The 12,580-nt window shown below is 41.5% G+C and overlaps 1 protein-coding gene across 2 annotated transcripts in view; it reads left to right on the top strand.

Moving 5' to 3' along the window:
* Positions 1–12,580, top strand: part of ASTN1 (astrotactin 1) — a gene marked incomplete at both ends in the record, with an annotated part of 305,294 nt that overhangs the window by 135,206 nt on the left and 157,508 nt on the right. For both annotated transcript variants that reach the window (XM_080936628.1, XM_080936627.1), the window contains 3 exons: positions 5,491–5,884; positions 7,618–7,764; positions 8,705–8,812. In XM_080936628.1, coding sequence (XP_080792754.1) covers positions 5,491–5,884; positions 7,618–7,764; positions 8,705–8,812 — 649 coding nt within the window. The remainder of the gene's footprint in view (positions 1–5,490; positions 5,885–7,617; positions 7,765–8,704; positions 8,813–12,580) is intronic.

Below are 12,580 nucleotides of genomic sequence, written 5' to 3'. Positions count from 1 at the left end.
GTCACTAGAAACAAAATCTCAGCTTTTCCACTTTTCTGCCAATGGTGCACACAACCCAGGTGGTGCCCTAAACTTCTGTGACATTTAATAGATCCGGTCTCTTTTATTCTGTGATTTATTGATCATGTGACACTGATCAGAGAAGGGGTTCACTGGCCTCCAGGTTACTCCATTTTTCACAGTGTGTATCCACCTATTGCTGTTCCTTTTGTTCTAAAAAGCACTAGCTGTTTTTAGCACTGATAATCAGAGTGGTTTTCTTTTATGCTTGCATTTACTTCTGTTCTTTGATTTTGTTCCGTGACTAGGATGTAAACACCATTAGATTAGGAACCCTAGCTGTATTATTTTTGTAACAGTAATAACAGAAACCACTAGAAACATACATCCCTAGTGCAGGTCTGGCAAACATTCATTGAATGCCTTAATAACAAATAAATTAGTCTCATAAGTAATGGGCTTGTATCAGTTTTGCTTGTAGGCATATAAATGGCTATAGTACAATAAATTTAAAGTCAATGAACTCCTCTCTCCTTCTCTTTCCCTCCCTCGTTCCTCCCTCTTTTCCTCCATTCTTTCCTTTTATTCTACAAGCAGTTATTGACTTTCTGCTTTATGCCAGGTACTAAAACTAACTCTGGAGCTATTAGAGATATATCAGACATGACCCCGACTTTCATAAAGACTATAGTCTATTAGAAGAGGTAGAAAAGCTAGTCAAAGGTAGAAATACTTGTGGTTAGTGTGAAAGGGTCTATGCTCAGGACACTGAGACTGGAGAGGAGTCCATGGAAACCAGGATGCTGAACTAATTTTGAAGAGTCAGCCAAAATGGGAGGCATGACCCAGGAGATAGGGTGAGCACACTGGGGGTCTTGTGAGTGACGCAGGTGATTAGAATGAACATGAAAAGATCTCACTAAAATTTCACTGACCCTGAGAAATTACGGTCAATGTTATAGAAAACACTGTTACAGAAAAAAGTATAAAATATACAAATTATGACAAGCTTTATGTTCCTCTCTCTTTTGTAAGTAGCATAAATGTCAATTTCATAATAAAATAAAGGTTGTTTTCATTTGTTTGATCTCTATTAAAGCCAGTAGAAATGATTTATTGATTTTTAAAAGAAAAATATGTTTTAAAATACCACATATTTACAAGATATTTGTGAATAGATGCAGAGTCCTTACATACTTCCAGTCCAGTTATACTTACAAATGTTAACATTTTTGGAAAATCAATGAAATGATCAGAAAACGCATGCAAAGATGAATAATGAGCAAATAATGCTATAACATGAAGTCAGTTGTTACTTATTTTTAATGTTCATAATCTGCAGCTTTTTGTTCACCACCTGAATATAGATGTACCTTAATGTTTTGTTTTGGGTTTTCAATGCCATAAAACCTGAAACTAATACAAATATACACTGAACAGAGTGAAGAAGTTCCGAAACACAAAACCAACCAAGGCTTGCCAACAACCCCTATACTTTCCCCAAAGTCAGGTTAGCCAGTGTGTTCTTGCCCAGACTGTAAGCAGACATCTACTGGGACTTAGATGCCAGAAGGAGATTTTCCTCACAATAAAATTTCATTTGCAAATGAGATAATATCTTCATTTTGCCTTTCTTCCTTGTTTGGTTAACAGGAAGTCCCCACATACCCTTGACCTGAGGTTTGAGCCATTGTCATTTGCTACCTTTCTTAGAGTCTTTGAAAAAATTTTCTTAAGACATCTGTAACTTTTTTTTGTAAACTTTTCTATGAATGTAGGGGAGCTAAAAATAATAGATAATCAAGTGATTTGGGCTTGTATGAAAATATAATTGTAGCCAAATGTTACAGTGAACTTCCAAGTTTTCATTGTGTAAGGAGAGTTAATTTTGCTTTCTAGAAATATGTCCTAATTCAAATATAACAGGGGATCTTTTTTATTATGAAGGGGTTTTATATTTTTGCTTGGTATCTGATTATTGAATAAAGCATGTAAGTATTTCAGAAAAAGACTTATACATAGTGAGCTCATTATTATCATCAGAAAATCTCATTTTAGATAACATCACATATGAATATTATATAACATTACATCTTACATAGTATTGTTATCATAATAATCCACTATTAATTAGTAAGTCACAACAAAGTGTTAAGACACCTGTTACCATGTTGTGTTATTGGAGCAAAGAAACTTTAGAAGAAGTTGGTTCTGAGAATCCTTTCCCCTATGCCTGAAGTAAATTGCCCTGCTGGCTGGAGCTTATTACTGGTAACCAAACACTAAAGAGCTGAGGCCATCAAAAGTCACTGCCTCTCAGCAGAGAAGATGTTCTATTGAAGTAACACCAGAGACACTAAACATACAGGTTTAGGCAAATAAAATCTTGATTTCTAGCTTTCTATAGGCTGTATGTTTTAGAGAAACAAACATAAAGCATCTTCAGTTGGATGTCTGGGCTCTACTATATGGCAAGTTAATTGTATAGGACTCTAACAAAATGGCCTCATGAGAAGTAAAGGACCTGAGAGTCACCCACTCAGCTTCACCATGGTCTTAACTTCTCTAGACACCTTGAGCTGCTCATCAAATGAGGGGTGTCAAACCTAGAGATTTTCAGTGGGTGCTGAGCTGAAAGAGAACATACATTTCTATGTTAAAAATCATCTAAATTTTACGACCTAACAGCACCTTGCTGGCATTTGTAAATATGGAGAAGATTAAATGTAGGGGTTTAATGTGGGGTTGTTGATTGGGTTTCTACCAAATAATCTTGTACCTGCATTATTAGGTGACTGAATCCTAGTGATGTACAGGCTCTTGGGCTGTTTGGGGGGGGAGGGGGCGATGTACTCTCCCCTAGTGGATACAATGTGTAATGTGCACAACTGAAGACTGTAGTTCATCACCAGCACCCACATGATACTCAGGCACTGTGGTTCACTGTGCTGAGGTTCTTTCCTGGCCAGACAGTCCAGAGACATATCCTATTTTAAAAAGAAGTTGACAACCAATAAAGGAAGACATCTAACGTTGACTTCTGGCCTCAGCACATGCCATCTACACACCCTGTCTCCTTCAAAGAAAGAACACAGTCTCTGAAATTAGTCACTAGGGCTCCACTACAGTGTTTCTAATTTTGCACATTTTGCACATCGCATGATTTTGGACAAATTATTTAAGTTCCATGCCTTTAAAAAAAAAAAAAAGCAACAACCATAAAAAAAGAAAGAAAAGAAAAGAAAACAACAGTGCAGATACTTTTCTCTTAGAGTTAAAACTTTAAGCACTGTGAACAAATAATACATTGTAGAACTCCTATTAATGAGCAACTGGTATTGTTTTATTATGAATGATATGGGCAATGAATCTATGGGCTAGATTTTACTGTAACCCTGTTGTGACCATCTGTATGCAGAATTAGTAAGGAAGGGTGGAGGGCTCCTAAGGAACCCTGCGTGAGCTAGAAAGAATATGTTCAAACCATGCCTTGGGGATTGATGTTTATGTCGCTCTTATAGCTCTTTGGGGAATAAAATTACCTCTGGCTTTCAGTGGCCTAATTCAATGTCTGACAACTTCTCCCAGTCAGAAAGTTATTCCTTCTGTGTGGCTTAATTACCTATTGTTGTAGCTTTAGTTTAGGGTGAGAGAAAGGATAGCCCATCTACTCTGCAATGAGGTTGATTGACAGCTCTGCTGAAAGCTAATGGGTTGTGCACAGATGCTTAGTCTGTGGGTTAGCTCAGGGCCTGGTTCTATATGGTAGACTGTGGTGTCCTCTAGGCAGGGCTCAGCTCTGTGTCTGAGGGTCCTCAGTATGGACTGCAGGGGAGGTGGCAGTTCAGAGGACCTAGAATACTTGGTTTTATACTTCTATGCTGAGCAACCAGAATGTGTTTACTATCTCTGTACCTGCCTGAGAGGTTGCATCAGAGGAATACAATCTCAGAATAAAGTCAGAAAGACTTAAAAAGCAGAAAGTTAAGTTCCCAGAAAGCCTTATGGCTTTGTATGTCACTTACCAGCTGCCCCTACTGCGTGCTGCACTGCCGCCTTTTGTAGCCTGTTTCAGCATAGTATGTGTATGTATGTGTGCTTGCTTGCATATATGTGTGTGCATGTTTTCTTCTCACAAAGATGGTAGCAAAAGGAATATCCAAGAGGATTGATCGATTGATTGATTGGTTTAAATACTGAGAGACTATATTTATAAATCCAGAACATAATCATTGTGAAACTGGGGGGGGGGGAGAGACCTTTAAATTTGCTTTTGGGAATATTCTTGATCCATTTTCACAGACTGATCCCCCTGGGAAATGACAGGAACTTTTAACTCTATAACATATAGTAGATTGGCAGTGGCTAGAGCCAAGGTTAGGAGGAAAACCATTTGGCACACATTGACCTAGTGAAATAGATTTAAAGGGATATTGGCCAAGATAAAGGGGTAAGCTTGATTGTGTACCAGAAGGTTTATGCCCCTGGAGTGCTGCAGGGGAAAGAACATAGAAGGCTCTCTTCCCCTCTCCAAACCCCAGCTTGGGCTGGTCAAGACCAGTTGTTTAGCCTCACTGAACACTGTATCTTTATCTACGCAGAGAGCTGTTGCTCCCCTGACTTATAAAAGCCTGCCTGTGAGGTGATGGCCTCTGCATTGTCGAGAGTTCAGCAGGAAACTCCTCCACCAGCCTGACTCTAAGTTATGGTATCAGCCCTTTCCTCCACGGAAACAAAACTAAACTGAGTCCCCGCCACCCAAGGCATGTGTGAACCAACAGTGGGATTTGTTCACTTGCTACTCAACTCTGATGGATGTAAAGGGGGCTGGTGGTTTTCCCTGCTGGGCCAGTTGTTCTGATGGAGACAGCTGAGCAGATCCTTGATGGTATATGATGCAATGTGCTGTACACTTTCCGTCATTACTTATCCTGATACTTAGCAGCCACCATAAGCAGTTAACTGGTGACTTCTTAATTGTACAGACAAGAAACCTGAGTCTTAGAACTGATAGGACTCATTGATTTGTGGGTCCAGTGTTAGGATCCATCTAAGATTGATTGATTGTTTAGCTATGAGATGAAGCTTCATGCACCTCATGCTGGCTGCTAAAAAGAAAGCCCCAAAGCAGCTTTACGTGTACCATGTACCACGTTTGCCTTGAACAAACACTCTCTCTGAATTCTGCAACTGAAGACCTCAAATCCCAATCCTCTCTACCTTCTATTTCAAATATTTTCTAATCCAGCAGCAACTGGATTCCTTGAGACAATGCACTAACCACATCTTTTCATTTTTCTCCATTGCTAAGCACCAGTATCTGCAGAGTGAGCCTTAGTTGCTGAGTGATACTTCAGATAAGTTCTCAGTACATTTGAATTCATGGATTAATGAATGAATGCTGAATGGGGTTAGCAGATGGACCCATGACACTGTGGGGGGGGGAGCTTACCTTTCTTTGTGCAAACATCTGATGTCCTGTCTTTCCAGGGTGGCATGATCGCTTTGTTGCTATCCATCCTGTGCCTGGTGATGATCCTGTACACTCGCAGGCGCTGGTGCAAACGTCGACGGGTTCCCCAGCCCCAGAAGAGTGCCAGTGCAGAGGCAGCCAATGAGATCCACTATATCCCGTCTGTGCTGATTGGAGGCCATGGGCGGGAAAGCTTACGCAATGCCCGTGTGCAGGGTCACAACTCCAGCGGCACTCTGAGCATCCGGGAGACACCCATCCTGGATGGCTATGAGTATGACATCACAGACCTGCGTCACCACCTGCAGAGGGAGTGTATGAATGGAGGGGAGGACTTTGCCAGTCAGGTCACACGCACTTTGGACTCCCTACAGGGCTGCAATGAGAAGTCTGGCATGGACCTCACACCAGGTAAGAATGAAAGAAAAGATGGGCCTGATTAGTTCTTGCTCAGGGAGCCAGAGTAAATAGGAGTAGCCAACAGCTGTTATACAACAAGATGTACCAATGCCTTTCTTTGGGAAGAGAAAAATAACCTTCTTCATAGGCTCCACCCCAACTGAGGTGCTATTAGCACTTAATGGTTACTGGCAGAAAGCCAGATGTCTTTGAGTGTGGCCCCTGGTAGGTTGCCTGTGCTCCAGTGGACAGCCCTACAGCTGTTTTATATATATGCAGCACTATTTGGATATAAAAAAAACTTTATTAAAGGGACATAAAGGTGGGATGGGGAAGTGTGTGGGAGAATATAGGAGGTGTAAAAATGGGTGGGTCTGGTCAAACTACATTGTACACATTTATGAAATTCTCAGACTTAAAAATATTTAAAAACAACCCATCTCCCTAGATAACTGTACTGGGTTTCTTAATCATAAAAGAAGTGGAGTGTAAGTTGGATCTACTTCCACTCCTCCAGCTTGGTAGCAGAGAGATGTCTTTACATGTTGCCCAAGTGTTTCAGAGCCTCCTCGTGCAGTCCTCTGGGAAGTAAGAAGGCAGCCTGGGAACTGACCTGGCTTGACTTGTTTGTACACCACATATTTGCACAGACAACTTAATTCTTTAGTAACATGGAGGGTCCTCCGCTCTCTCCTTTTCATTTGGTTGGTTCTTGTTTTACTTTGTTTTCTCTCTGCCTCTTAAAATGTGGGCCCTGGGTCTTTTAATTGCATTATGTAGCCCCTGATTCTGTGGTCTCTACATAGGATGCATTTTTTCCAGATAAAATGGAAGCATGCAATCAAAGCATCAGATCTTAGATGCTAGTTATATCTACTGAGAAAGTGGATAGGGCACCCTTGGCCCTAACCCAGCAGAGCAAGATCAGGGTCAAAAACATGTAAAGACGAAAGATCTGTTCTTTTAAGATAGCCCACCTTTCTCTCTTTCAAACTGGTATGAATAAGTACATCTTAAAAGACAGCATCCCAAAAGTAGTCCTCAAGGTACTGCCCTGAACCTTCTTTGAGGAAGACACAGTCAATACATCATGCTGCGAAAGCACAGACTTTTGGTGAGGCTACAAAAGGTGAATTCACATAGCAGGAAATGGAAATTCTTTTTAGCATCTAGAAGATGACCTGTATAAATAATCATTTCCTAATACAATTTAATGTTTAAGAGAAGGAGGGAGCATTTTCTAACATGTATCATATTTCACATAGCACCATGGAATGGGCACGTGGTACTTGGGGGTTCAGTCCCAAACTTCGGTACGGAGCAGACAGATTGCACAAATGCATGCAGTAGCTAGAGTTCAGTCAGCAAGGAATGGAGAAGTGTGTGATGGAAGACAGGCCACATTCTGTCTGAATGCACATAGATTCTATTTCTGCTAAAACCCAGCGCTGTCCAGAAGGAAAAACCCTGCATTCTGTGTTTCGCCAAAGGCTGGCAAGCGGTGACATTATCAATACAGAATTAGCTAAATTGGATTTCCAATGGTAATCCTCTTACTTCACTCCTCCTGTAACTTTGTAGCCCCTAGAAAGCAGAAAGAAATGTCTTCCTTTCCAGCAGCCTCTTTTTACATGTTCCTCATTTCAGTCATCAGGACCCATCTATTCAGCTCAAGCAGATTTTCTCACTTCCCTTCATGTTTTGCCTTTTTTAAAAATTTTTTGTCCTGACTTTTCCTTCTCTAGGAAGTGACAATGCCAAGCTTTCCCTGATGAACAAGTATAAAGATAATATCATAGCCACAAGCCCTGTGGATTCCAACCACCAGCAAGCTACTCTGCTCTCCCACACCTCCAGCAGCCAAAGGAAGAGGATCAACAACAAAGCAAGAGGTACCCATGCCTAGTTCTAAGTTATACAGATGAGTTCCAGGATGTGGGTAGAGGTGGGCCATTAAACTGACTACATACACCGTAACACATAGCTACAAATGTCTGGCACAATCTCCAGGAGGCCAGGTAGATGCTATTTGCCCCAAAATTTAGGATTAGAAAACTTTTGATGAAGTACAGTCAGGGGCATGAATGTTTCCAAGGAACCAACTGAACTAGTGTGCGAAGATATGGGTAGAGAGATGGCTGTTTATCACATTTAAATAAGCTAGAAATCGGAAATGGTGCCCATGCCCCCCAAAGGGAATTGGATGACTATCTGGCATATCTTCCTAATGTCTAGTGATTTACCATAATCACATAGATCTTTAATTGTTAATATGGAAAGTAGCTCACCTATTCAATGAGGAAATGAAATTATAATCAAGGTATGGCTCAATTCCACTTACCTGTTTCAGTATCAGAAAAGGACAGAGGGTATTTACATGAAATAATAGAAAAGTTTGTCTCAGCTTTAGAGGACTTGCAGAACATGTCCCCTGCACAAATGCCTATCTACCTATTTGTTCTTTTCATGTATATTTTTGAGTCAGGAAAAACTCAGAAGTATAATGTCTTTTTCTCTCTGATGTAACTCTGATCTTCTATCAAGCAGAATGGAACATTTTCCTTTCTTTTTCTTCTACCCTATTCCCTGAAAGTTCTCTCTGACTAGTCCCCCATTATGGAACCACATCTTCTGTAGGGATCAGCACTTTCAGTTGCTCTCATAAATGTCTGCTTCTTAACATGCCTGAGTATGAAGAAGCCCCAGCCCCTTGGCTATCTCTCCCAGACTGTCGACCACTCTCATTTTTATTAACTTGCCAATTAGGCCTCATCCTGTGATTCTGCATCCTGAAAACTGAAAATGTCTACTCTGATTCTCTCTTCATTTCAGCTGGTTCTGCCTTCTTGAACCCTGAAGGGGACTCTAGCACAGAGGCAGAAAATGACCCACAGCTGACCTTTTACACAGACCCCTCTCGGAGCCGGAGGCGCAGTCGAGGTAGGGATGGTGGGAAGGTGTGTAAGTGGGGAGCAGGGGGAAAGGCAAGGTCCACAGAGGGTTCTGTGGGCTGGAGCCAACGTCAGTAGAAAAGATCCCAGCTGGTGCTCTCTCCCCGGAAGAATGGAGAGCCTAGGGTTCGGTGAGAGTGAGAATCATCTTTCCCAGACAATGGCACTCTCAAACAAGTTTCCACATTGTTTGAAAGGCTGTTTCTTGGTTAGAAGACTCTCAATTTCTTCTGGAAGACTCAGCAGCCATGTCATACTATCCAGACAAAGTGGATGGAGTTTGATAAATGAACAGCACTCGAACTGGACATCAATTCAGCTACATTGACCTTGAGATTGAACTAGACTGGGATAGGAGGGCACAGTCAGTAAAGAACTATATAGTTGAGAGTAACATGGTTTTCTTTGGCCTTTAAGTCTTTACTCAGCAGAATCTTGAGACCTAAGCCTCCAGGCCCTTCACTTCTCCTGGCACAGTCTAAGCTAATTTGTCCTCCACGCTGACACATCTGTCCTTTGCAGCATCTGTATGTACTGCTGCAGGCTTATCCTTGATAAAGTCAGACTTCAGCTATGACTCCTACTACTGTAGATGACACTATGACCTTCCCAGTGGTGCCATTACCTCTAAGGGCATTCTACAGCCAAACACCAGTGAGCTTCAGTATTTCCCTGCTGTGTGGCGTTGCATAAGGATGCAGCCACTCTGCGCATTCATCCTCACATATTGAGTGACTTATCAATAACCCATACAGAAGGTTCCTCTGAGGATTGCATCCTTTATTTATTTTGGCAACGCAAAGTACTCTGAAATCCTCATTGTGGCTACTGGGTCTTCCCAATCATAGCCTATAGTTTTTACAGACCCCCATCCTGGAATATATTAAACAGACTCTCCTCAGGACATTTTGGAGGATAGATTAATGGCATCAACCGTGTCACCTTTGTATGAACATAGCCCAGTAGCGTTTCTAAACAATGACTAACCAGTGGCTTTCAGAATGCGGCTGAGTCTCACCTCCATTCAAATTCTCTCCATACAGAATGTATTCTTCCTGGAAATTCCAAGAAGGAAGATATTTTCACTCTGTATTCCAGTATCTATAGGCTTCTCAGTTTGTAGCATTTATGTTTTTCTTGCCAGTTTTTTTCTTCTGATGAGCCAGTGGGTCTCTTAATTGCCTAACTGTAGAGTCTCATTTTTCCTGACATTAGGATGTAGATGACAGTACCCTCCTCTCCCTTGATGCTGAAAATATTTTATAGAATGAATACACAATTTAGGCTGTACCAAAGCAGGTTGTGTCTTATATTAATAAAGTCTTATTTGAGAAAACCCCTGGTGATGGGTTAGAGTTAGTTACTTTATAGCATGACATGATTTGTTTTTCTAAATTCCAAGTCCCTGTAAGGCATCAGCTGTCTACATTATTAACTAAGCTGTAAGTGGCTTAGGGGTGGAGCATTCCTAGAATTATTTTTTTCAAAATACCTACTAAAGTATTTTGCCTGTAATACATATGTGCGAGTGTCTGATTAATTGGACTGGATACACCAATCAGACCAGCAAAAGCATCTTATAACCTGGCTTCTGAGGGTCTGGCTTTATGATAGGTAGTGGAGACATGAAAACGTGGCACAATGATAAGACTTTATTTAATAATGTAAATAAACGAAACAAGTACTCGAAGGCGATAACACTTAATTCTACATGGCAGCAATAGGAGGCAATAAAGAAGAGTTAGCACTGAAACATTAGGCAATGTATGGAATGTCTGGAAAAAGAATCCTTAGGTGAGAACATTTCAGTAGAGCAATGTAGTACATAAACAAAACATGCTGAGGGCTCCAAGCAATGTGGTTGTCAAGGAAGTGAGGCGACCTGTAGCTCTAGCCAGGATACAAACAAACTTAGGGAAGGTGGGGATGAAGGCAGAGACTATGCTAACTACCAAAGCACAAACCTGCCCAGCTGTTACAATTGCACTTGCCTCTGTAAACAAATAGGAAACCACTGGAAAATGTGAAGGCAGGCGAGGATGCTGGATTGTGGGTTGACAGTGCACACAGAGGAGAGGGACAAAAATCTCAGTCGCAAGTTATTGCAATCACAGGAGGGCAGTGGCAAGTGCCTGCAAACAGTGATGACACTGTGTGATAAGAGCTGTAGCAGCAGGGTGCACAGAGGGCTAGAAGAACAAGGAAGAGTGAGAATCTCTTCTCTAAGGTTTCAGGGAAGTGTTTTCAGGAAGCTGTTGTTGAAGCGTAGGTGTTGACCAGGATGACAAGGTGACAAAATGGCCTTCTGTGGAGGAGGAGATAATCTGTGCAAAGTCACTGGAATGGAAGAGATGGTCTAGTGAGAAAACTGAAGCATAGTTTCCTTCAGCAAAGTCTAGGGTGTGTGTTTGTGGCTTGTTTGGGAAAGAAAACCAAAGGATCAGCAGAATCCAGGGAGAATAAGATCGTAACTGTACAGGTCTTGGGTCTGGGTCTGCCCTTAGCTATGTGAAGGATTCTCTCCTCTTGAGGCCATGTAGATGCTAGCCAAGAGTCTGGGGTGGGGGGATGTCTGTGGGGGTGAGACAGGTATTGCCTGAGTCCTAATGTAAGATTAGAGATCGGAGGTGAAAACTTAAGTACCCACAACCAAACAAAACACCTTCTATTAAAAGGTTTAGTGGTAAGAAAGTGTGTCCTCTGAGCAAATGAGGAAAGAGTTGAACCAAATGGAGATGTATGAGCTGAGTGAACATCCAATGACAGTGGTGAGCTGACAGGAAGCTGGGTTTGAGGACGAGCAGAGGTATCGTTAGCAATATGTAGCCTTTTAGTGCTGAAGATGTTCTGTTGGTGGATTTGATACTGTAACTGGGATGTGTGTGATGAAATGGACTCCATGTGTAATGTCCAAAATTAATCTGGAAGCATTATCTTGCCCAAGGACCAGTCAGTGCTGGGATGTTGGGATGGAATGCTGGGAGTTGTGGTCTTAAAAAATAACAAAGCCTCTTGGCAAAGTGACTTGACCTGTAGATTTGCCTTCATAAAGCCCTGCAGCACGGGTCTCAGGGTCATTCTGCTGAGAAATTCTAGGGAGTAGTCCTGACAAAAGCCCATCTCTGGTCAGTATTTAATATTTAATAAAGCTTGCTTTAAATTTGCCCCAAAATATTGGAACTCATTTTTCTCCGGTGAAGCTCAGGATTAACACATGCTATAGATACTAATGTGAATAGTATCTCTCCAATTTTCAAGAACCAGAGGCTACTGGCAACCTCTGCATCTCTTCCTTCTTGGTTTCTCTCCACAGCCCCTTGGGAGACCCTACATACTGATAGATGGGTGGTCCTGGGCCCCCAACTCATCTCAATGTTTCCTGAAATCAGCAGTTCCCAAACTCCTAACCTTTATAGCTGCTGGGTTCTGGCCATACTCTGCAGCCTCTCAGGACAGCTATTTGGTACTGCCTGACTTGTTATTCAATGATGTGAATGATCAATGTAGAACTCTGAGCACAGGTCCCTGATACATAATGGCCACTTCATAAGTGTGAGCTGTCTCAATTAGAGCCATCTCTTTGAGACTTATTTTCTTCTTCTGCAAAGTAGATAGTCACTGGGCATGCTTATAGGTATATTACGAGGAGACAAATATTTAAAATGAAACAATGTATGGAAAATGCTTAGTACAATGTTCTCCATAATGGGACTTATATTGGTATCCATAATAAATATTAACATAAGTAAGAATTTTC

The sequence above is a fragment of the Micromys minutus genome (genome assembly GCF_963924665.1).
Source record: "Micromys minutus genome assembly, chromosome: 1".
Lineage (NCBI taxonomy): Eukaryota > Metazoa > Chordata > Mammalia > Rodentia > Muridae > Micromys > Micromys minutus.
This window is presented reverse-complemented; position numbering and strand designations above follow the sequence as displayed.